Source organism: Chaetodon auriga, chromosome 1 (genome assembly GCF_051107435.1).
Source record: "Chaetodon auriga isolate fChaAug3 chromosome 1, fChaAug3.hap1, whole genome shotgun sequence".
NCBI lineage: Eukaryota > Metazoa > Chordata > Actinopteri > Chaetodontiformes > Chaetodontidae > Chaetodon > Chaetodon auriga.
The window spans coordinates 17723512-17747967 of record NC_135074.1 but is presented as its reverse complement, the minus strand read 5'-3'; the positions used below and the strand labels follow the sequence as shown (position 1 = coordinate 17747967).

Below are 24456 nucleotides of genomic sequence, written 5' to 3'. Positions count from 1 at the left end.
TAATTGTCTGACCAAAAGTCACAATCTCACAGATGTTTATTTCATATTCACATAAAAAGAAAACTAAAAGTCCTTACAACTTCATAAATTACCTCGATTAATTCAGGGATCAACATATTTGATTAGTTTTCAACTAATTGGCTGCGCATTTTTATGAGTTTTCAGCAGTTGGCTTACATGAACAGTAACTGTTTATAGAAGCACAGTAAGACTGCACGGGTCTCAAACGTCTGTCAGAAAAGAGGAGTCGATCGATAGTTGTTAAAAGGGACAGTATCATATTCCCACAAATTACAGTACCACTGATTTGGTCAAGTGACCAAGCAGTCTGTCGCCCTCAAACACTTCCTAGTTGTCCAATTTCACTGATTATTTTAACTCTCATCAGTTTTAGCCATGACATTAACGATTATGTTTCGGTAGCAAAAAATCAGTACAATGAAATGCTCATTGCTCAAAATATGTAACTGAACCTGCTTATGGAGTCCTAAATTGAAAAAAAAACAAAAAAACACTTCCTTCCTGTCACGATTTTCCCCAGGCGGCATGTTGATTTCCACCAATCAGAGTGTTCTTTTTATTCCTGTTCAGCCAATGGGGGGCCAGGAAGTTATGACTTGTGTCAGTGGGTGTGATCCCGCAGGAGGAAGCGTCACCGAACAATATAAGAAAGTTTCAAGGTAAGTTTGTGCCAAGTTTAACGAAGGATTACTTTACAGGAAATCGAAAGAATGACCAGTTACACATCACATGTGCCGGGTCCCGTGTTTCTTAGCTGTCCAGTAAACACTCCGGTAGTCCGTTTGGTCGAGAGCCGCGTCCGAAGGTTTACGGCAGTTGGGTCTACTGTACGGGACGTTTACCAACACGAACTGCATTCTCATACTAACCCACGAGTACTGTTTAATGTCTTTACACAAGTTGTTGAAATTTGCGATTTATGAATGGACGGTGCTACCTCCGGTTGATCGAATTAATGCTGCTGTAAACCTCTCGATAAATAATCCTCACCTGTGGCAGGTAACCAGCAAACTTCACGTGTTCAAACCGAAAGTCACCTGTACTGTACGTGTGGGTCGCTTAGCAACCTCGTCTTTAGCTAGGCCAGCTGTTTAAACTCTGCTTACACGTCCTCTGCAAAAACATCGATCACTCTGGTGTTACAGTCACGTGAAATTATAGTACAATCTGGCTATTTGTTCTCACCCGAGTTATTATATAAAAAAAATGCCTCCAGAAAAACTGCGAAACAAATTTTAGCTTTGCTTTGGTTTTTAGAAAGGTCACTGGACATATGATGGCCTACAAGGCACGAGCAGTTAAATCATCCTTTAAAGGACAGGGTCACGTTTTTTAAAGTCTGTCTCAAAAACAACACACACACACACACACACACACACACACACACACACACACACACACACAGACACAGCTGACGGGCACTCATTCTGTGTAAAGCCAATATAATACAGGGAAATCTAACTTTATTTTGTTGGATTAGTTGGCTAATTATTTAAGTACACATATTTCAGTAATATAGGTTCCTTGATGTAGTTCATTATTGTCACTTACCTCGTCTGTCAATTTGCAGTTCATAAAACAGACCATTATGGTTGGTCAGTTCAGATTGTAACATGTAGAGTTGCCTTAATGAAGCTGCTGTATTAATTTGTGAGGAACAGTAACACCAATCAACTCTTTCTATGTATATATAACTTTTGAGTATTCATTCACACCCACCCTCCACTTACACATTTGTTTTCACTTATTCTGCTTGATCTGCACAGACGCAATCGAAGTAGCTGTTGTTAGTATTGTTTCTTGGATTTTCTGAAGTTTACTGTAACCACAAGGAGTGCCACTTCATTATTTGATTTTACTATTCAAGGTAGTTGCGTATTCACGTGCCTCAATTTGAATGAATATGATACAACAGGAAATATATTGGCAACGATTTTGTTGATGGATTAAAAAACAATATCTTTCATCAAGCAAAAAATTGTTTATGTTTTGTACTGGTGGTCAGGCCAAATTGAATCAGTTTGAACATTGAGGAATTATAATGTGCTTTTTTTTTTTTTTCAAACTTACCTGACATTTTAATGACAACAATGAATAACATATTAATTCACCCTGAAAATAATCATTAGTGATAACCTAACAATTTATTTCATTGGATGGCACATGGATTTCCTTTATTTCAAGCCATCATCTGCGGGTCTGTTTAGTTTACATCTGGAGCTGTAAAGCATTAAAGACAATGACACAAACTAGACAAAACACAAACACACATCATCTCGCATCATCACAAAAAGATAAAATTACTAATTTGTGGAAGAACGTCCTTGTGTGAATCAACTATTTTTTTTATTATATTTTTTTTCCTGACTTTCAGCTGTCCAGGGAATACTAGAGGTTGCCTTTTGGCAGCAAAAGCTAAATGATATATTTTAAGCTCCTGTGATCACTTAATCCTCATACAGCTGGTGAACAGATCTCACAGTGTACTTCCAGAGTACCGGTAGATAGGCTAGCATATAATTACATACTGGCTAAGTTATGGGCATTCCTGTAGGCCCAGCAGCCAGGCATACTATGTATTAGTGAAATATGAGGACATGCATATAATCCAGCTCAGAGATGCTCTTTCCATGCAGAGCGCTCTGCATCCTGAGCATGGAGACAACACCAAGAGTGAGCTAGCAGGCTTTGTTGTTCATTCAGAGAACAGGAGTTAGGGGCTGGACTGGGGGAGGGGAGGGCTGAGATTAAACATGTTTTTATGTAATGAGGGTTTCAAAAGGAGGATGGGGTAAAAAAGGGTAAAGTGGAGTGAAGCCACATCAACCATGGACCACTAGGAGAGAAGTGGTTTTAACTCAAGGAGGAAACATATTTTTGGCTGTCATTGGTCCTGGCAGTTAATTTTAGAGAGGCTACATGGTGCATTCTGCTCATCGCTTTGGTGGGAAGTGATCGTGAGAGTGAGTTTCAGTGTATCACCTGCCTCAGATGAAAGGAAAGGTGTGTCAAACATTTTGTCATTTCTCAGGTTCAGAATCTGATGATCAGTTCAGTACCATGGTTATGTAACTGAGACAGTACAGCTGATTTTGCCAGCACATATTTTTTTAATATTGCAGATTGATAAATGGGTTGATCATGGAGTGTGCAACATATCAAGAAGTTGTTGAAAAGTGCCATCACAGAGTAACACAGCCAAAGGTGATGAGATTAATGGTTTGTTTCAAATAACAGACCAAATAGTTTTAATTTTTAATCGTAGTAAACAGCAAATCTACACGTTTAAGAAGCTGAAGCAGTGACTTTTTGGTGATTCCACTCCAACATTTGCCCCATTCTGTTCTGCACTAACTGTAGTTTTTTATTTGTCTTTCTTTGAAGCACTTGTCCCACACTGCTGGACAGTAATCCAAATGAGTGAGATCTAATGCTTGAACAATGTGAGACTTCATTCTGACATCTGAAATGTTAAACCAGTCAAAGATCAACTGCAGCTGAACACAATAGGAAAGTGTATTATTGAAAATGAATTAAATTGTCACACTGCTGTCAAATATTGAATATAATCATGAATATATTGAATTGCAACATCCCTAATCCTTTCTTGGCTTTAGTTTTATTTAGGTCTCATTACAGATGATGATATCCATCATCTGTAATGTTTGTAGCATTATGTAATAGCGGCCCTTCTCGAAAATCCTTAAAATCTATTACAAAAGGAACAAAAAAAGCAGTCACTTCTATCAAAGCCAATTGTACTGATTGACCCCGCTTTACAGATGAGAGTAAGACTATGCCAACAGTCATACAGATGTTACAAATAAACACAGAGAGGAAAATAAATGACGTTGTCAGTCCAGCCAACAGTTCACTGACTGCTGAAAACACAGTGAAATTGAAATAAGAAAAGACAGAGCTGAAAAAGCCAATTCCACATATTCATATACTCAGTGAAGTGAAGGATACGCCACAGAAATCAGTGTCGTCCTGATTTCTCTCGGTAACTTCTGGACCGTCACGACTCCCAGTGTTACAGAGGCCTTCACTTTGAAGTTGTGTGAGGTTAAGGGATCTTTTTCTTCAGGTTCATGACACAAGTAAGCATCTTTAGCCTCAGTCAATGTTGTCATGTGTGATGTTATGAAGAGGATCGTGGAGAGTGAAGGGGAGATAATGATCCTCTCGTCCTTGTCTGCACATCAGACAAAAGATCCTTTTGATGTTATCTTCAAAACTACTTTCAGAGAATGGCAGACAAGACTGTGGATGGTGGGCCATGGACAGGCTGTGCAGTCCTGTTTCTGCAGTCCCTCTGTCCTGCTGTGAACCTGCTCTCTCTCTACAAAGACCAGCAGGAGGAAAAGTTCCTCATCTTCAAAGTCATCAAGCTGACACTCACAGGTGAGCAGTCTAGTTAGCATGTATCAGGCATGTATAGTATAATATTTAAGATAAAAGACAAATGCGTTTTCTTGGATGTCTTTTCCATGGTCAGATTCTGCAGGAGGTCTGGGTGGTTATGAGATACTTAAGGTCCATGATGCTGATCCCTTTCTGGGGGTGGAGGTGAAGTTTGTGGATGTGGCCGCTTGTCAGCAGTTCCTGGAGAGCTACAGCTCTGGCACAGTGCGTCAGTCCCTCTCCCAACACGCCTGCCGGCTTCTTGCTCTTCCCGAAGAGCTCACAGTGGAAACCCAGCTGAAGGCCAGCACATACATCCTGGATCTCTGTCTGGACAACCTAGAACTTTGCCTACAGCACATCCACCTGTCACAGGTACACTGGATGTCTCTGTTTGTACATTTTTTGGCCGTTTGAGATGGAGCTCCTGTGTAATTTTCAAGTAGTTGGTACTTTGTCGGATAGTTTTTCACAGTAATCAAAGAAATAAGTCAGTTTAAGAATTATTATTATTATTATTATAATAACAACCTATACAGCTTTTGTTGCTCTCATCCACGCTTGTTGCTGTTTTTCATGAATCTCGCTAAGTAGCTAGCTAGACCAACAATAACAAAAAAGAATAAAATCTGTAGAAAAACACTTTGCATCCTCTGCTAAGTTTAATTGGCATTCTGGAATTGCAGTTTAATTGACATCTGATACTGGATTGTATGACTTCCTGTTGGTATAAAAAGTGAAAGTGTCAAGTATCCTGTGTAGAAATAGGACGTGTGAAATGATGTCTTGACAGGCTCGATGAATAAAGACCTCAGTTAGAGAACAACAGAGGAGGGAAGAGCAGTGAAGCTTTTCAGGAACGTCACTCCGGGGGGTGGCAGAACAAACACTCACACGTTCTTTGTCATTCTGTGTCAGCCGGAGCGCTTGCGCGATGAGGAGATCGATCATCTGGAACAGCTGCTGCAGAATAAGGCCCTTCGCTCTGCCCCACAGTCAGCCTCTATCACACAGGAAGAGTCTCCCGTCCCCAGCAACTGCTTCAAGTTTCAGAACAGAGTGTTCGGTGAGTCGAGACGACTTTCTTTCTGCTTTTCTGCTTTCGAGTCTTATGTGGTGTACAAAGTGTTGGCCTTAAGAGGTCACAAAACAGGTTAAAACAGCATTTATATCACACAAAGAGGTTTTTTTCTTCATTTTGAGGTGCTTGGTGCTGTTTGTTAGATTCCCCAGAAGCACACGGTGAACAAGCCATGCTGTCAACTTTAAATGACTACACAGTTGTTTGTGTGTTTAGATTTACTTCCAAACATTTTACAAAGCATAACCCAACAGTTTTAAATGGATTTCCTGTCGTCCAGACAGTAATGTGTTAAAGTGAAGCTTGCTGGTGATACATAATTTGTGAGAGTGAGCATCACCCTGCATTTATTTATACCAGCAGCTGTGTCAGTGCTGCATTGTCACACAGTCTAGAGGTCGTATTATTTTGAACTCTTTCAGGCCTCAGCAATCTGAGGTTTGTTGGTCTGCAGTCAAAAAGCAACTTTTTAATGCAAGACACTGCCAAATTCATGTTATCTTTTTCACAAAATCCACATTTGTTGATTGATCACCTTGTGTTAGATGTTCTGACAGCATTTGGAGTCAGTGCCGCTTGTCAGCTGTCTCTTCAATCCCGCCTTTTCTAAACTGATGCTCAGTCTATGATAATGTATTTGGATTGCATTGATTCAAATTTGTCGACCTCACGTTGAACCGTCGAATCAACATTAACCAATGAGGGACTACAGTGTCTTGAAAGTTAATTTGATTTCTGATTGAGTTAATTTAATATTTGGATTCAGTTCATGTCAATTTAGATTCAGCTTCCTTCGACACTGTATCGGGGCATGAGGGACTTCTGTTCCCTGAGTGCCTCCTCTAAGGCCTCCAGCAGGAGTAGCTGCTCTGGTTTCTGATTCTTAAACAGTGAGGAGCAGGCAAACGCTTGGGCCTCTCTGTCTTTATTTAAGATAGAGAGGCCCTCACACATTTACAATCATAAAGCTGTGCCGATCAATATTTTGGTATCCACAATGGATTAAATGTCTGCAGGTGATGTGAAGGGGCCTGATTGTAGTGAAAATCCTGGCAGAGAATTATCAGCCAGTTCTGCATTTCCGTCTCCGAACAGCATTTCAGCTTGTTTCAGCTCATTGCTTTAGTTTTATGACCCACAACTTTAGTGTTTCAGTTTATTTTCACTCCTCTCATTTGTGTTGTTTTCAGCACCAAACAGCAGATAGACAAAGTTAGCAACTAGCTGGTGAACATAGTGAAGCATTTGGCAGCGACGGAGCCAGATATTTCCCTCAGGAGTTGTTGGGGAGTAAATCAGAGCTAAAAGGAGAGGAACATCAGACACAAACAAAACTCCAGTTAACTGCTGGTGCTCCTCCTCGTCTGCAGGGTGTTTAAACAGCAACTGGGTCTCCATGACGACTTTACATGTGATAACATGGAAATGTTGTGTTTATAGCTTGTATCACTGTCCCCAAGAGGCCAAATAAAATCAATCAATGCTGTTTTAATGCTTCACAGGCCTAATATATAGAATCAATCCTGTTGGTGTCCTTAGGTTAAGGTGTGCAGCAAGTCTGTAAATTATTCTTGGAAATGTTCACTGTTAACTCATACATATGATTATAAACCTAAGTTTACGTAATCATAATTAATTACACTTTACGTTAATGTTTCTTTTTCCTTCATCCCTTATCCTTTTGCCCGTCAGAGGACCGAATGCTGACGGCGGCGGACGTTCAGAGCTTTTCTAATGGAGTGGGCCGCCAGTGGAAGCATGTAGGGAGGGCCCTGGGGAAGAGCTGCCGGGCACTGAAGGGTCCGGCCATAGACAACCTGGCCTACGAGTACGACAGAGAAGGGCTGTATGAGCAAGCCTATCAGCTGCTGAGCCGCTTCCTCCAGGCGGAGGGGAGAGCAGCCAAGCTGAGCCGGCTGGTCAAAGCACTGGAGGACTGCAAACTCACCAGCCTGGCTGAAAATATTCTGGATGTACAGCCACGAGAGTAACTCTGTATGCTTTCGTTCTGCGTGTATGAGCTGTGAAAACTGAGGAGGACGGGTCCTCTCTTCTTGAGGAGTGGTTGACTCTGTCCTGTCTGCTTTTATATACAGTATGTTTGTCTTTGGTTGATGTTCAAAATCATTCCTGTGTGTGGGTGTGTGGGTGTGTGGGTGTGTGTGTGTAGGTGCATGTGTGTGTGTTTCAGACAGGTTGTGTGAACACATGCTAACATCTCTGTGAGAACTGATTCATATTTTGATTTGCTCTACAATTATTAGTATTATTGTTTTCATTTAGATGAAATGATCTGCCACCACTGTTAAAAAAAGTATGCTGTCCTGAGTTTAATACACTGGTGACATTGTTTTCATCATGTTCCTCTTGTATTTCCGCTTTATAACAGATTGAACCCATTGGGTCTTGTTTCTAATGAGTGCACAACTGAAGGTTATTGATTTTTTTTTTCTACGAAATGGGTCCATACAAATTAAATGGTTGTTTAAAAAAAAAAAAGTCTTCATGTTTGTGTTTGATGCATTAGTGTAATTAAAACTGAAAACATAATTTTGTCAAAATTCCCTCAGGTATAATTTAGCGTTAATCCTCCTCCCTCCCTACCATCACTCCCTGTCACTCACACACGTGCACATGCTGATTAGAATATGCTGATTGCTGATGTTGTCGCTGAACGTGTGTGTGTGCCTGCACATGTCATGTTGTGGGAGCTTCGGGGCAGAGAGGTGGAGATTGCAGCTGAGATGTGTGTGGAGGTTTTATCTCAGCTTGGCTGTCTAAGAGGAAATTCACAGATGGATGGAGTCTCTTCAGGTCGAGCTCCTCTGCTGGTTTTCATCCAGGGTCCCCTATAAAATCCCACCCCTCCCTCCTTTTTTTTTTTACTCCAGTTGACCATCCATCCAGATGTGATGTGTGGATTAGAAGCTTTTATCACACACACACAAACACTTATTACTGCTATATGGCATGGCCGCAACCCCCAACGTAGACATACATTTTATAAGTTATGATAAACACACATCTCTCTGCATCTCGACTGTAACTGGAGCTGTACCCACCATTGAAGAGGTTTTGTCCTCAGTAATATTTCTAGGAATTTTGGAGGTTTATGACACAAATGGAGAGGTTAAATTCTACACTTTCACAAATATTGATATTACACACATCTGATATTACATAAGACCAATTATATTTTTTCCAAAGTATTACATAAGTTTAAGTGTAGGACAAGTGGCTTTGAAACAAAATTATTATTATTATTATTATTATTATTATTATTATTATTATTATTATTATTATTTTTAGTTGGTCCATCATTTCTTAGGTGGGCGAGGTTTTCCTTACTTTTTACTCATTATTTGACAGCTGTAGTTACGTTGCAGATTATAAGATTTAATTTACAAAACATATGGTCATTCTGTAAAATATGATGCACAGGTACAGATTAAACAGCCCAGCAGTAAGAAGTAGGTTAAATCAGCTGCACCTAGACCAGCTAAAGCATGACAATCCTTCTTACACATTTATGTATTAGGAATAATACATAACAACACATGTGCCAATGGTGGAATATAATTTAAAACACATGTACTGTACATGTATGTACACATGTAAATCCAATTTTGAGGCACTTGTACTTCACGTCAGGACTTTCATTATATTGTACTTTATACTATATTCACTATATTAATTCTTATTTTGTACATCAAGTTATTAAAATCTTTAATGATCAAATATTTTCCAAAGCATTGCTAGATTAATTTACCAAACAGTATATAAGCACTTTAACTTTTGATATTTTAAGTACATTTTACGGTTAATACTCATGTAGGCTAGATCACAAAAGTAACATTTTGAATGCTGGACCTTTACATGTATTTGTGTATTTTAACGCTACATTGTAAGTCAATGTGAACAGGCTGCCTCCTCCACTGTGTTTGATTGTCCCACTATATTTCTATGTAGGCTAATTTACAAAAAAAAAAAAAAAACCGGTTGATGTTGTGCTCCTCGTCCACCACCATCCCTGTGTGCTTTATGCCTATTTTTGTTGTTAAACGTCAATCTGTGTTGAATAGAAGAAGGTTGTTGTGGCGTTTTAATCTTTCAACAACACAATTTCCACTAATACCGAGAGACAAGAGGGCAACATTTGCCATTTAAACGGCTCTTTCATTTGAATAATCTTTCATAGGACGTGATTAAAGCTCGGCTGCTCTGACGTAAGCAAGACTGTCCGCGTTAGGTGAGTCTCGCGCAGCCAGCCCTGCTTCCCTCCTCTTCCTCTCGCGCCCCTCCTGCCTGCCTTCGTGAAAAGATACGATGAAATCGCTCGCGCTCGCTGTCATCATCACCAGCGCCGCCCTGTAGAGAGAGAGGTAGAGAGAGAGAGAGAGAGAGAGAGAGAGAGAGAGAGAGAGAGAGAGAGAGAGAGAAAGGCCCCCCCTCCCCACCTAACAACAACCCCAACCCCGCAGGCTCGAGCACAACGACCCCACCCCCCAGTCCCCTCTGAGAGAAGAGACGGAACGAGAGAGGCACATACAGAGTCACGGAGAAAAGACCTTTCGGGATCCCGGCTCTGTTTTGCCCTCAATCCGGGCCTAATGCTGTAGCAGACAGCGCGGGAGGAGAGCTCGAGCGAGAGACAACGCACTGATTGAGAGTCGGCGAGGGACAGGGCGGACAGGAGAGACGACGGGATTGCTCATTCGCCTGGAAACATGGGATGTACACTGAGCGCCGAGGAGCGCGCAGCTCTGGACCGGAGCAAGGCCATCGAGAAAAACCTGAAAGAGGACGGGATGGTCGCCGCCAAGGACGTCAAACTGCTTCTGCTCGGTAAGACACGAGCCTCCCCGGCCGCGGGGCTGCTGCGCCCAGGCGCGGCACGGCTCGGTTTGCTTGTGGTGGGACTGCATGGGGCGGAGGTGCTCTCCGTGGTACTGATTTCACTGCCGGCTCTCACTCTGCCCTCCGTTCTTTACAGGCGGCGGAGAGTCCGGCAAAAGCACCATCGTCAAACAGATGAAGTAAGTGTGTCTTTTTCTTTTTTTTTCTAAGTTGAATACTCTTCGGGCACAGGCAGAGTAAAAGGCCCGAGATTGCGCCTCCCCTATCTGTGCTAAGGCAGGTTGAGCCGCCATGTTTCGAGAGGCCGTAGCCCCGGAGGAGTGCCGGTGACTCGAGCACCTCCTGCAGACCGACAGTGAGGCTGCGGAGGCCGCACCGGTGCGTCCCAGGGTGCTGTTCACTGCCTCGGTGCTGAAATGTAGTTAACGAGGGTTTTGCTTGACTACAGGGAGTGTGCGACAGGGGATATGTGGGTGTTGTTCCTCTGTGCGCGCGTGTGTGCGCGCATGTGTGTGTGTGTGTGTGTGTGTGTGTGTGTGTGTGAATTACATTGAGGTCACTACAGCTCCATTAGTGAATACCTCTGCTTTTAATCTTAATGGCTTTAAGTGCCCGATATCGCCGGGAGTACTTTGCCTATAAAGCGGATTTACGCAGAAATATGGCTTCTAAAACCACATCTAAACCTTCTCCTGTCTAAGCTAAATCACTCTTTGATGTTTTAAATCACTGTTGTTATTTCCCCTAAACCTCTTAGTTAAGTTTCTAGACGTTTCAGTCAGGAAAACGCACCGTCCATTGTATATTTTGTCTTGTGAAGCATCTCTCCCACTCTTGTGGGTAGCGGTGTGCGTCTCTCTGCCTCTCCGTCCTGCTCAGCGCATCCCGGCCTGCAATGCACTGACTGCACCCTCCCTCCCTCCGTCCCTCCCTCCTTCCCTCCTTGCCCTGCTTCCTCTTCTTGCCTTCACCTCCTAACCCTCCCTGTGGTCTCTGCCTGTCCATTTACTTGCTGCTATGCCCTGTACACAAGACACTGGGACAAATAGTGTTTACAAACCCTTTTCAGGGTTTGTTTTAGCCAAAGCAGGCAGCAGCTGGATGAGTTTTACTACGCACTGTGAGTCATAAAGTTTAGGTATTGGTGGGCAAATCTAGTGTGGCCTGCCCTGATGTTCTCCACTCATCATCATCACATGTTGTGCAGGTTAGTATAACAGCTGAGAGTGTCTATATTGTTTGGTCCAGGCCTGGCTGCAGTAGTTTTGTGAGTGCAGCCTGATGTAGCTTCACTTCCCTTGTAGTGTGAGTGACAGTCTGAAAGGCCACAATAAATTCTGAAAGCCTTAAAATAGTCAGAAAATGTAACCCATGGTGAACGAGTCCCATAGCTGAGAAGATGCACACACTAAAGTAGATTTGGCAAAGTAGATTTAGATTTAGGAAACTTCACTGATGGCTGATGTATACTAACTCATTTGCAGAAATGGCAGTCGTGTCTATTTCTACACTTTTCTGTTTTTGGACACTGTGATTGGTCAGTTTTTAAACAGATTTTATTAATGCACATGTGTCATATAGAGCTGAAATTATTGGTCCACTAAATTAAAAATTAAGCTGGAGCTATTTTGATAATCTATTAATCGTAAATTTCCATTTCTTAAGCAAAAGTGGCAATAATTCACTTTATTAAATATGTGTACTGGCTGTCTCTGTTCCCTATGAATAATATGTGGAATATCTTTGAGTTTCGGACGGTTGGTTTGACAAAATGACAAATCTGAAAATGTCACCTTGGACTCTGGGAAATTGTGATTGGTCTTTTTAAGTTTAAACGAGAATAGAATTTACAGATTGATCAATAATGAATGTAATTGTTAGTTGCAGCTTTAACTGTATATTAATTTGAACTTCTGTCTTCAGCTCGTGAGACTCATTCACTTATCAGCCCTAATTATGCGCATTTGGCGCACACCGAACACACAGAATATAGACTAAAAACACCTCCTCTCTGAGGGCTTCCCCTGGGAAAATGTTTGGCAGACCACCAAGATCCTGACACGACTCACGCCTGAACAATGGTGACAATTATTTTAGAGCTGATATTATTAATTGATAATCAGCAACCATTTTGATGCTGGGATGGTTTTGAGGATTTTATGGTTTTCCTTGTCTTACATGAGAGTAAATTTAATACCTTTGTGTTTCGGACTGTTGGTCCTGCTGCACTGTTGGATTGATGTTCGTGGAGATGGTCAACCTCTCTTATAAAAAATGTTTTCATAACGTGCACTGATGAGATGAATATAGGTAAATCCCTTATCATCCCTCATTTATTCTCCTCATCAAACAATCACTGATCACAAAGGAGGCGACGAGAAGCTGCTGATGCTTAAATGTGGATTGCAGGTCAGTTTCAGGAGGTTATGACTGATATTTTATAGATTCAGTGTGCATTAGGTCAACGTGAGGGAGTGCCGATGAATAATTAATTAATGTTGGCCAGATTATAAGGAGTTAAACTGTGTTGTACTAAATCATACAGCCGAGTCCTGTGTGGTGTGATTGATTAGTCCTCTGACTGATTCCACTCCATTGACCATCATAAATTATAAATGGCTTAGATATCACATTACTGACCAATTACACATCACAGACTGAGAATGTGATCAATTCCCGTCCCATTATGCATTTTAGGTAGAGATAACAGGAAGGAGAGAGAGAGAGAGAGAGAGGACTATAAGATATCTGTGTTGTGTTTGATGCCATGAAGGCAGGGGTCACCTGGCTCACACAGTGGACCTTTTAATGTGAAAAGACAAATCTTTGGGTCTGTGGGAACATATGGATATGTGCAACTTTTTCTGTTTAGTCCATGCTTGTGTGTAATATCTGTGTGTGCATGCAGGATTATCCATGAAGATGGCTTTTCTGGGGATGACGTGAAGCAGTATAAGCCTGTGGTCTACAGCAACACCATCCAGAGCTTGGCAGCCATCCTCCGAGCCATGGACTCCCTGGGCATCGAGTTTGGAGACAAAGACAGAAAAGTTAGTCTTACATTCACATTCACTCACATTCACTGACAGATTGGCAAGAAACTGTGATTTTAGGGGTTGAAATGTGACAGTGCCAACGCAAGACTGGGTTCTCTTATCAGAAGAATTCGATCAGGAGATTGTTTCTCTCATGCTGCTATAAAGCACAATATCTCCTTGGGTTAAGATGTCTGATAAAGTCATCACGTGGACTGGATGCTAGACAAATTTGAATAGAAAATTGAATTACAACAGGTGATAAATAATAAATGAACAGATGTAATTTTGCACCTCTTTCCCTGGTCTCATGAAATGTATTTGTCCAGGCGGATGCTAAGCTGGTTTGCGATGTGGTCAGTCGTATGGAGGACACAGAGCCGTACTCTGCAGAGCTTCTTACCGCAATGAAGCGTGTATGGGCTGATGCTGGGACACAGGAGTGCTTCAGCCGTGCCCGGGAATACCAACTCAACGACTCTGCTCAATAGTGAGTGAGCAAGAAGAACTATAACAGCCCCTATTTTAACAAAAAACACCTGTCATCTAACCCACATTCTTCTTGATCTCTGCTCCTCTCGTAATCAGTTACCTGGACAGTCTAGACCGGATCGGGGCAGCAGATTACCAGCCCACAGAGCAGGACATCCTGAGAACCCGAGTGAAGACCACTGGTATCGTCGAAACCCACTTCACCTTCAAAAACCTCCATTTCAGGTACCGTCCATGGAGTCGCTGCAGCGTCGTAGCTCATGATGACTTGGCCTTTGTTGTTGGCATTTTGTCTGAGATTGGATTCAGGGTGTGCAGCTCTGTGTCTGCGCTGACTTCTTGCACCTTTTCCCAGGCTGTTTGACGTGGGAGGTCAGAGGTCAGAGAGGAAGAAGTGGATTCACTGCTTTGAAGATGTGACGGCCATTATCTTCTGTGTTGCTCTGAGTGGATACGACCAGGTGCTCCATGAAGATGAAACAACTGTAAGTATAGCTTGGTTAATTTTGTCTGAATCACAATTCATGGGTGGGGCTTTGAGTGATGTTAAAGGCTGAAATCAGGGTGTCCTGGGTCGCATACATATGCTATATCTGCAACATCAACAGGAACCTTTGTTGCACTGACATCCTCACTTTGGACCTCTGTAGCTCTCTATTATCCTCTCCAGATCCCATCTGCATCTCTACTGTTATCTCTCTACTGAAGGCAAAATACCAACAAAATAAATAAATCCTAAAGGTTGACAGCTACAATGGCAATTCACTTTCACAATTTTGACAACACCCTCTATCCTTAGACCCCTGATTTACATAATGAAAAATGTCCTTTAACAGTAAAGAAAGAGGGATCAACCACAAGGGAGCCCTCTTCCAGGAGAGGGAGTGAAACTACCACTAAGGTTGGGCTAACAGGAAAAATGTGAACCTGACCACGTATTCGTACTTCCCACAGAACCGCATGCATGAGTCGCTCATGCTCTTTGACTCCATCTGTAACAACAAGTTCTTCATCGACACCTCCATCATCCTCTTCCTCAACAAGAAGGATCTGTTCGCTGAGAAGATCAAGAAGTCACCGCTGACGATCTGTTTTCCAGAATACACAGGTGAGTCCGCGACTTTCATTCCCCAGCGGAGCTTCTTCTTGAACAGAGTGCTGAATGTCGGTCCCTCATGCTCTCTCCTCTCTCCGTTTCCTCCTTCTGTCTCCAGGTGCTAATACTTACGACGATGCTACTGCATATATTCAGGTTCAGTTTGAGAGTAAGAACCGCTCTCCCAATAAGGAGATCTACTGTCACCTGACCTGTGCCACAGACACAGGAAACATCCAGGTAGTGTTTGATGCCGTCACTGACATCATTATTGCAAACAACCTTAGAGGGTGTGGCTTATACTGAGGCCTGGCCAAGCACAGAGGTTGTCATGGAGAGTATGAGGTGTTAATAATGATAATTTTGATGATACTTAAACACATAAATATGTAATTCTACACGTCCAAAAGGACCCAAAGAGCTGCCGTCAGACACCACACTGGATTATTGCCATGATTTGTTCCCTTCTTCTTATTTTGATTTCACTATACAACCCCGGTTTTGTCTTATAAAAATGTGTTTTTGAACTGAATGTTTCGTGTTCTGTTGATGACTGTGTCAACAACTGTTGAGGTCAGAAGCGGCAGCACCAGGGGTATATTCAGCTGGAGCCTTGTTTTGCACAACTCAAAGCCCAGAAATGCAACGCGAGGAGTGTGCAATGCCACTTTTAACCACGGTGTGGAATATTGTCCCATCTTTTATGTGACATTTTTTTGTGCGAGTCTCGAGGCATTTATATCTGTACTGAATATAGCCTGTTGTGCTCCGTTTGAAGAGCTGCTGTGTGTATGAAGGTGGAGATGATGATGTTGTTGGGGAGGTGCTGAACTCGTGGCTGAGGGTTATGGTTGGGAAGGAGGCTATTTTAACTTTCAGAAGGGATAAAGCTCCCCTCTCCTTCAGACCCACACATGACTGAGTAGCCTGCAGGTCTGTTCCCTCTCTGTTTTCTCTTTTGCTTTAAAACATAATGAAAGAGAGGATTCTTCTGTTCAGAATGGCTGCCCATCACCATTGGCCTCCTGTAGCGTGAGGAAATGCCTATCAGCCAATCATATCTCAAAAAAACGTCATATCGGTGCCAACCATCTGACAATGACAGATAGGGGATTAGGATCATAAATCATAGCTCATGTTCATACTATCAACTAATATTATTTAAGTAACAGAGATAACCTTTTATTATCATCGAATGATTTATTTATTTAAGCCTCATGCCCTACATGCCTCCTCCTACCTCCTGAAATCCCGTGCCACATATTTATTTCCTGACATGAAACACTGGGGGAACACCGATACCTGTCTACGGTTCAGATGGTGGAAAGCGGCCCTCCAGTGACATCTTGTTCTTTGTGTGGTGCTTTACCCCTCGATGTGACTCTGTGTAGAAATAGAACACTGCACAAGGAGAACAGTATCACTGGAGGCAGCCTCTGTCTGGGGAACTGGGGGTTTTTGTACCCTCTTCTCCTCTGATCAGTAAACAGGGAACCATTATTCCCCTGCCTGTCACGTTTCTCTTTTCACAGAGAAAAAGTACAGCTCTCCATTTTCACCTGTGCACCCAGAAACTCATCTTCCCATCCCTGTATACTCTTTATCTATCACATATCAATCCCCATATCCTATCTCCATTTTCACCTTAAAAGCACCGTACTGTATATATATTATGATTATACCAGATTTTTTTTTTACTGTGAATGTTTTTGTGCTGCACCCCATCCTATTTGGTAGTTTATTGGTTGCTCTCATGTGGAATGTTTGTGCTGAGCCAATCGAATGTTGTGTTTACATTAAAGCCACACTTTTCCTAACTATTCCTGCATCTGTCGTCTGAGTCTGATTACACTGGAGAAGAGGGCTGATGACAAACTGCACCATCGCGGAGCTGTCCTCTCAGCAAAAGTTTAAATACACCCTGACCAGCTTTAATCTGTGCAGAGAATTGAGGTTAGATGAGGAAATTAGGCTGAACATTATGAGAATGGAACACTTTTAATGCTTCATTGCCTGGTGAACACAGCTTTGTATTTAGTGTCAGAAATTTGTATAAAAGATTGGGAACAGGTCTTGCATGGCAATAGGGCAGCACTTCGTGAGATGTGGCGGATGGCAGGGATCAGAGGCGTTGCACAGTGGCTCTCAATTTATTAGGTTAAAAGTGTTCCATCATCACAGACAAGGAGCTATTCATATATTGAATGACTAGGCTGGATCAGCTGTCTGACCTGCTTCTGTCAGTTTAATGGGTATGATGTTCATTACTGCTCTGTTTCACTGACAGCCGCAGAGCTCTGCTCCTCAGTCCCAGTGTGTCCTCGTTTCCAGTTACAGGTTAAAAGGTTGGAACTCCCAGTGTGACACAATTACACTTTTTAATTACACATTAAAGAGAATATTGTCATTTTTTTACAGATCATTCTTATCACCATTTCTGCCATGTAACCACAAACCATGCCCCTAAAAGCTGAGCTATAACTCTGACTGACATCAGCCGGATGTGGAGCAGAAGGCAGACCCCAGAAACATGACTGAAATCTCCAGGATGAGCAATGTTCATTTTTGTTTCAGACAAAAAGAATCCCCGGCCATATGCCCACATCCTGCCCACGTCCATTTACAGAAACGTGGATTAAACCTGGATTGTGCAAAGCTCTTCAGTGAAAAGCATCAAAAGGTGGGTACTGCGCGGCAGTCGCTGATAGCCAGTGCTCTGGCTCATGAGTTACAGTCGCAGCCTCTTGATGTCTTCACTTCTGAAGTCTATACGCAGCGCTAGAACCTGTCGCACCTCTGCCGGGGTCAGACGCCATGTTAGGGGACCCGAGTTTTGGCCCCAGTAATCCAAGATCTCAGTTACCTGCAGCAGAAACAGTAGCAATATCATACTGTAAAAATTAGACGTTTTTGTTGCTAAATGTTCAATGTCCATGCAGTAACATCCTTTAAACAATCATGTGTTCACAAAGTGGTGACCTCGCTCCATCCTCATAATGCAGAAAATCACCCCTGTGAGTGTTAAACTATTATAAACCATATTACTGGGTTGTTATTATTGATGCATTAATGTGTAATTACCATTGTACACTACTTCATGGTCAGCATCTATAGACTCAAAATCACCTGAATGCCCCATTTTACTATTGCGGCTGGTCAAGGTTAATGCAGCTATTTTACATCTTGTCAGTAGTTATTTTATAACAGTGCATCGTGTTTGATCTTAATATGTAAAGTATCTAGTACCTAAAGCTGTACAGGGGTACACATGATGACATTTCCAGTTGAAAAGTAGTGGAGTAGAAGTAGCACAAAATGCAAATTCTCCAGTAAAGCACAAGTACCTAAAGTTCTATTAAATAAATGTACTTGGTTACGTTCCACCACAGCTGTAAAGGGCCATAAATGTTCAGATTAAAACACATAAAATAAGCTTTTATACAGATGTATATTCTGTGTATGTGTGTGTGTAAAATGATCTAAATTACCCGCTCCAGGTTGAGGATGGTGGCCATTTGTGTGAGACGAGCAAACTTATCCCTGATGGTCCAGGTGGTCACGGTGGTGAGGTACGCCACCAGAGACCGAAGCTCTTTATCGAACTGCAGCCCTCCAAGCTGCAACAAATAGATCAGGGACAGTGAATGGACCTCATGTTGTACCAAACAAAAGAATTTATTTAGAGGCTCGCTGTAAACACGCAGCTCAAAATAGGATGATGCTATCGTGCAAAGAGGATGCATCCTCTCCTGCAGGCCTTTCTGGACTCATTTATAAATCATTGCTTGAGGCATTTCACCACGTGTGTCAGTGATGTGATGTGAAGTGATGCACAGGATGCTCAGTGCCACCTTGTGGCTGAGCCTGGCTCCTCACCCTGCTGAATGAGCATTTCAGGACAGTCTTCTCCATTTCAATGGATATCAAACTGGTCATCAGGCTGGTCAGTGTGTCATAGATGACAGGAGAGAGGGCTGTCTGGAGAGGAGATGGAGAGAGGTTTAAAAAAATAGGAGGGGGAATTCATACACATTTGGAATCATAGCTGAAATACAAGATACCTTGAATTCAGCCATGAGCTGCTCCAAGTTAACGATGAGCTGCTGCACCCAGGGATCATTAGCTTCGTAATCATTAAACTCCTCCTGTGAGGGACACCAGCAGTTACAGCGACATGTTTCATGACCTCGGATTTATTTCTGTTCACTTTTCTGAAACATTACCTCTTCTATGTTGTGTGAGATGGACAGGAAGCTGCTGATCCAGGGTTTGACCTGAGGCTTTATGGCCGTTGTGTTTAACTCAGTCAGGCCCTCCTGTGAAATACAGCCACATCAGAGCATGATAGTTTTACCACGAGAGGGTCTAATATACATACATTTACAAGACCTCGCCCTTTAAGAACACAGATAGAATTGCTGCCTGTTGCTTTGTTCCTACTGTAAATAAGCACACACACAACTCTAAGCTGCCAAGCGCTGATCACTGTATGCGTGTCTCTAACCTGTAAGAGATCCTTGAACTTGGTAGATGTGTTGACGAGGTCGGACAAACAGCTTTCAATCTTGGCTTGTTCGCCAGAGCCGGCGCCCTGATTGAACAACTTGGAGCAGTCGTTCTGCAGGGGGCGAGAAATAAAAGAGTACATTTCCGAGCAATGAGGTAAACTATAAATGAATAGGAGAGATGCAGAGTGCCAAACTTACCTCAAGGTTCCTCTTTAAAGTTGTGATATTCTCACTACACACCTCCACGTTATTCAGAGTCACCTGAGATAGAAAGAAAAGAGTGTGAATGAAGGATTCTCAGAGCTGACGGCACGGTACGATTCAGTCCCCCCAGCTGGTGGGTACGAACCCTTTATGTGTTTCTTGATTCCAGTTTTTCTTTTGACAAACAGGTTAAAAGGTTTTTGAGGTAGTGCTCCTTTAAGCTGAGAGCCATTTTAAAAATTAAAGCACTACTTACCTCACTTAAATTAGAGGAGGGTATTCATGCATTTGATTCCTCACTAAAATCTACCTTCTACAAAAAGACTTGAATGTTTAATTTTTGTCATAGTCTGCCAACAATTACTGCCAATCAGATGCTGCCTGAGAGCGAGGCAGGGATATATGGGTGTGTGTGTGTGTTTTTGCTTTTTACCAGAAAAGCAGCCTTGGCATGTTCAGCGCTCTCGATGCCCAGTGTGTTGAACTTGCCCTGCTGTAAGCTGCTCTGCATCAGACTGACCGCGCTGCTGACGCCACGCTGGATGTCCTGAAGCGTCGTAGCTGGGAAGCCTTGCCGCAGCTTATTATACAGCACCTCCCTGACAGGTGGAGAGAGACGGGGCAAGAAGGTTGCACACACGATTGCCTCAGATGTGAAAAAGTGTTGAAATAAAAGAAACAAGTGTTGAATTTGTCAACTGGAAAGTGAAAGAGTGAGCACCTGAAGTCAGACTCCAGCACAGAGTTAGCATGGTTGATCATGGCGCAGAGGCAATCGATGCTGGAGCTGGATAAAGCCCGACTGATGCACTTCTTCACAATGTAGAAACAGTCGTCCACCATGCTGGAGGTCAGCTGACCCTTTTCATATGTATCCATAGTAACAGCCTGAGAAGCAACATTCAGTTTTTTTTAGTTAAAGGTTCTAATGAATAAATACAGTGTTACCTGGAGTGTAACATTGGTCGAGTTCCCCTTTAATATACAAATACTCTATAAATACTACATAAAACAGAGAGTAAGTAACCTTGTTGACAGACTCTCTCATGTAGTACTCTTCCATTGGAATGTAGTAGCCAATCAGCTCCTGCATTGTCCTGCTCAGCAAACAGTGTTTCAGTAGCTTCTCCACGTTCTGCTGATGCTCTGTTAAAAAAGTAGAGAAAACAAACTCGTTGATATTTGACATTTTAGATCTCAAAAAGGCATCAGTGTATGCATCACCACATGCACATATAAAAGTACCCTGTGTGACGCTCTGAGCATCACCAACTTCGAAGTCGGCCAGCATGCGACGACGTAAAAAGCGCAGGTAGAGCTCTGCCCTCGCATTCATCAGGGTCACTTCTGTCAGTACAGGGTCCAGCTCCCTGCTCGTGGAAGACATATGTCATAAAAAAAAATCGCCACAGAGACAAACACAGAGGAGCAGCAGGATGGTGCTGAGACAACCAGAAATACCTGGGCTCGATCCTCTCCCCAGGGACGCTCTTCATCATGCTGCTCTGGACAATCTGAAACTGCAGGAGAGAACCAAGTTGACAGTGTGTACAGACGTGCAGTGAAAACAGTCATGCAGTTCAGATGTCATACACACCTTGTTGTGGTATCCCCTCTGCTGGATGAATTTGTCGACTATTTTCTGGGCCTGTCTGTCACATTCCTGCTGCAGGTGAGTGATGAGCGTGTACAGATGGCCTGGACCGTAATACGTCTCTACGATAGGCTGATGAGTCTCAACGACGCGAGCTATACCTGTAAACACACACGGACACCTTTGCGGAGGCCGCTCCAAGCAAGGAAAACATACGCAGGCAGAGTATCAGGGCCGTTTTCTCACCTTCCAGCAGCAGCGTCAGAGTGTCTGCAAATACCAGCGGGGCTCTCTTCTCGCCCAGGTCTCCTCCTGTAGCCAAGACCAGGTTCTCCTCAGCTTTGGAGGCAAGCTGTGTGAAAAAAAATACCTGTGACCATTTCTGACCAGAACAAAAGCAAACTCCAAGGACAGAGATTTATATTCATACTCTCATTCTAACTAACAGCTCTTATAGAACTCATTTTAGCATTTAGCTGACACACTTATACCAAATACAATGACTGCAACATCAGGATATGGATCAGGACATTATTAGTTCAATAGAATTTAAACGCAATGAACAAAAAGGAGTGCAAATGTTATCTGAAGTAAATAATAGGAAGCCCTCAAAATGTGTGTACGTCAACCAAGACTGCACAATTCTCTAAATCTGTTATTTCAATTGAAAAGCAGCGTCTGGATCCAGAATCTTCATCTCATCTTCACCAAAATACACATTATATTCAAGCAACAACTGACCTGACTGCAGAGATACTGGCCAAAGCGAGCGAGGCCCTGCTGGTGGAGGCCCAGCAAAGGGAAGATCTTGAAAAACCTTTCGACTTGAGCGAGATCGACTGCAGCTACAGCTTCATCCAGCTTCTCAGCAACGATGACCTTCAGCTTCTGCTCTGCCTCCTGAAGCATTATCAAACTGGCATCCACGGCACTGCCTGCGCACACATGATGCGTAGACAGTTATACAGTGCAAGCCCAGACATTTTGCAGCTGATTCATGATGCAACTTAAAGTGCAGGGAGAAAAATGTGAAATCTTTTGGTCTTTTGGTCACAGTAGTAATATGTTTGATGCTTTTCCAATATGCTTGCCAATTTATTTTTAGGAATAACTACAATCCTATAATGATGCGACAAAGTCAAAATTGTGCAAAAACACAAGTCAAATACTGAGCAGTGCACTATAACAGAGAACTGGAGGCCTCGTACTTTCTTCTCCCTGTCTGCTCAGCTCAATAACTGACTGGTCCAGAGAGAGGTATCGATGGATGTGGGCAGCGGCCTGTTCATAATCTTCGTTGCGTAGAGCTGTCTGCACGCCGTCTGTGCAGAACTTCAAATCGAGGATATCATCAGCACGCTGGATGACGTTATACAGCCGTGTCTACAAAAACAAGATAAGATAAGATATACACCAAGAGATCAGTGTAAGTGATGCAGTACAACATTCTTGTAATAAATACAACCTGTAGAGGAAAATAAACTGTCAGCAACCGCTGAAAATGAATAAAAAGGTTAAGAAAACAGTGCAATAATCACATTACACCCCTGACGGTGCAGAACTGACGCTGTATCTTTGACAGATGCAACACTGGAACTGTGTGTGTTTACCTTTGCGAGGTCTAGCTGTCTGACTTTGCGGCTGACGTTTTCAGCAAGGCTGCAGGTAAACGTGATCATGCCTGACAGCTGACTGGCGTCTCCTCCGATCAGCTGGAGGTTGGGCCTGTGGAGCACAGAGACAGTTTGACTGTAGTGGCTGAAGCTCAAATAAACGATGACCATCAGGTGCTTTTGAAACTCCACTAGTCTGTACAAACTGTACCCCATCCTCTGCAGCGCCAGCATCTTTGTATGAATGGTCCCCTCCTGGCCCACCAGTCTGTCCAGCTCAGCCTCCACTTCCTTCTGTATTAGAGGAGCAAAAAGACAATCAATTTCATTTTGATTTGAGCAACATGTTCAGCATACACAACACACATATTCCATATACACAACTTCAATACATTTTCTCATTACTACATGTCAGTTTTCCTTATCTGCCTTCATACTTTCTATCAAAACACATGAATAATTCAAAGAAATAAAGCTATGCATGCAGAGGTCTGGTATAGGAGAAGGAGACATGTTTTATTGTGGTGTATAAGTAGTTCAAGAGCACTCAGGAAATGTTGAACAAGTCCATTAACACAGCCACATTTGGACAACACATCTTTGCAAATTCAGGCTTTTGGAGCGTCAGTTCATATGTGACTTGCTCCATCTAGTGAGCTCTTCAGAATTCAGCATTAACATTTACTTTGAACAAATGGCCCATGACTTGTGAAGCCACTGCCGCCTTTCTTCATTTCATTATCTGCCAGTCAATAAGACCTGTCTTTTAAAACAGATTTTCATAATGGATGAACTAAGAGCTGGAAGAGGCTGTACAGATCTCGGCTGTGCTGTGAAGTGGAGAGCAGTCATGTCAGTCTGTGCAGATGGACACACTCTGGGTGACACTTCCAGTTGTCAGGGTTGTGTGTTTGATTTCTCACGTTTCCTTACTGAAAATGGCAGCAGGCCTTGGTGGCAGCAGGGTGTATATCTTCAGAATGACCTGACAATAGTGTCTACGTTAACATCTTTTAAAACAGATCAGCTGGGACTAATTCTTGACCCATGAACAAGCAGACATACTGACCAACACCCTCAGAGAAACTATTTATGTAACGCTGGGTGTTGTGAAGTGTTCTGTACCCCTGTGGCCCTGTCCTGACCGGAAAGGACTGGTCACTAGTTTCATTATTTTGTGTTAATTTGATCAGAATGATCGAAGTAGAGTTCTTTGCCTCAGCAGTGTTTTGGGTCAGCAGCGTCCCGGAAGTTGACGTGGATGACGACAGCGAGTGTAACGTAAACGTCAACCTGCCGTTAACGGTCGTTTGTACGAACCTCCTGCACGCAGAGCTGCTGGTAAACTCTCTCCAGGTCCTCTAGCTCCGTCAGGGCCGAGATGGTCTCCATACTCACGGAGGACACAGAGCCAGAGTCGCATCTTTTCGCTGCCACGGAGCCGCTGTCAGCCATCTTCCCACTCAGAGACAGGACGCTGGAGATGACGTCACGATCCTAAGAAAACCCTGGGTTCAGCCTGTCAGGCAGCGGCTCTTGGCAGGTTAAGGG

General features: G+C 42.9%; 3 protein-coding genes across 4 annotated transcripts; 2 read left to right on the top strand and 1 right to left on the bottom strand.

Moving 5' to 3' along the window:
- The first annotated feature begins 621 nt into the window (after positions 1–621).
- Positions 622–7993, top strand: tradd (tnfrsf1a-associated via death domain). Of its 2 annotated transcripts, none has more exons than XM_076737639.1 (5): positions 622–680; positions 4269–4425; positions 4520–4800; positions 5344–5491; positions 7199–7993. In XM_076737639.1, the coding sequence occupies exons 2-5, from the start codon at positions 4272–4274 to the stop codon at positions 7495–7497; spliced, it is 882 nt and encodes a 293-aa protein (XP_076593754.1). In that variant the 5' UTR covers positions 622–680; positions 4269–4271; the 3' UTR covers positions 7498–7993. The 2 variants fall into 2 exon arrangements, with proteins under 2 accessions (XP_076593754.1, XP_076593745.1); XM_076737630.1 differs by lacking the exon at positions 622–680 and adding an exon at positions 871–1020 and having other exon boundaries at positions 7199–7639.
- Positions 7994–9739: 1746 nt separating this feature from the next.
- gnao1b (guanine nucleotide binding protein (G protein), alpha activating activity polypeptide O, b) lies at positions 9740–16806 on the top strand. Its single transcript, XM_076727503.1, has 8 exons — positions 9740–10351; positions 10500–10542; positions 13272–13413; positions 13728–13888; positions 13987–14115; positions 14246–14375; positions 14845–14998; positions 15105–16806. Exons 1-8 carry the CDS (start codon positions 10234–10236, stop codon positions 15290–15292), a joined length of 1065 nt encoding a protein of 354 aa, XP_076583618.1. The 5' UTR covers positions 9740–10233; the 3' UTR covers positions 15293–16806.
- On the bottom strand, positions 16800–24396 carry cog4 (component of oligomeric golgi complex 4). Its single transcript, XM_076727492.1, has 19 exons — positions 24226–24396; positions 23117–23199; positions 22903–23017; positions 22501–22675; positions 22034–22227; positions 21539–21644; positions 21296–21453; positions 21160–21218; positions 20944–21068; positions 20726–20844; positions 20420–20586; positions 20132–20297; positions 19693–19755; positions 19491–19604; positions 19210–19302; positions 19048–19131; positions 18863–18964; positions 18475–18603; positions 16800–17849 (listed from the first exon to the last, which is right to left on the bottom strand). Exons 1-19 carry the CDS (start codon positions 24358–24360, stop codon positions 17715–17717), a joined length of 2322 nt encoding a protein of 773 aa, XP_076583607.1. The 5' UTR covers positions 24361–24396; the 3' UTR covers positions 16800–17714.
- Between the last annotated feature and the right edge of the window lie 60 nt (positions 24397–24456).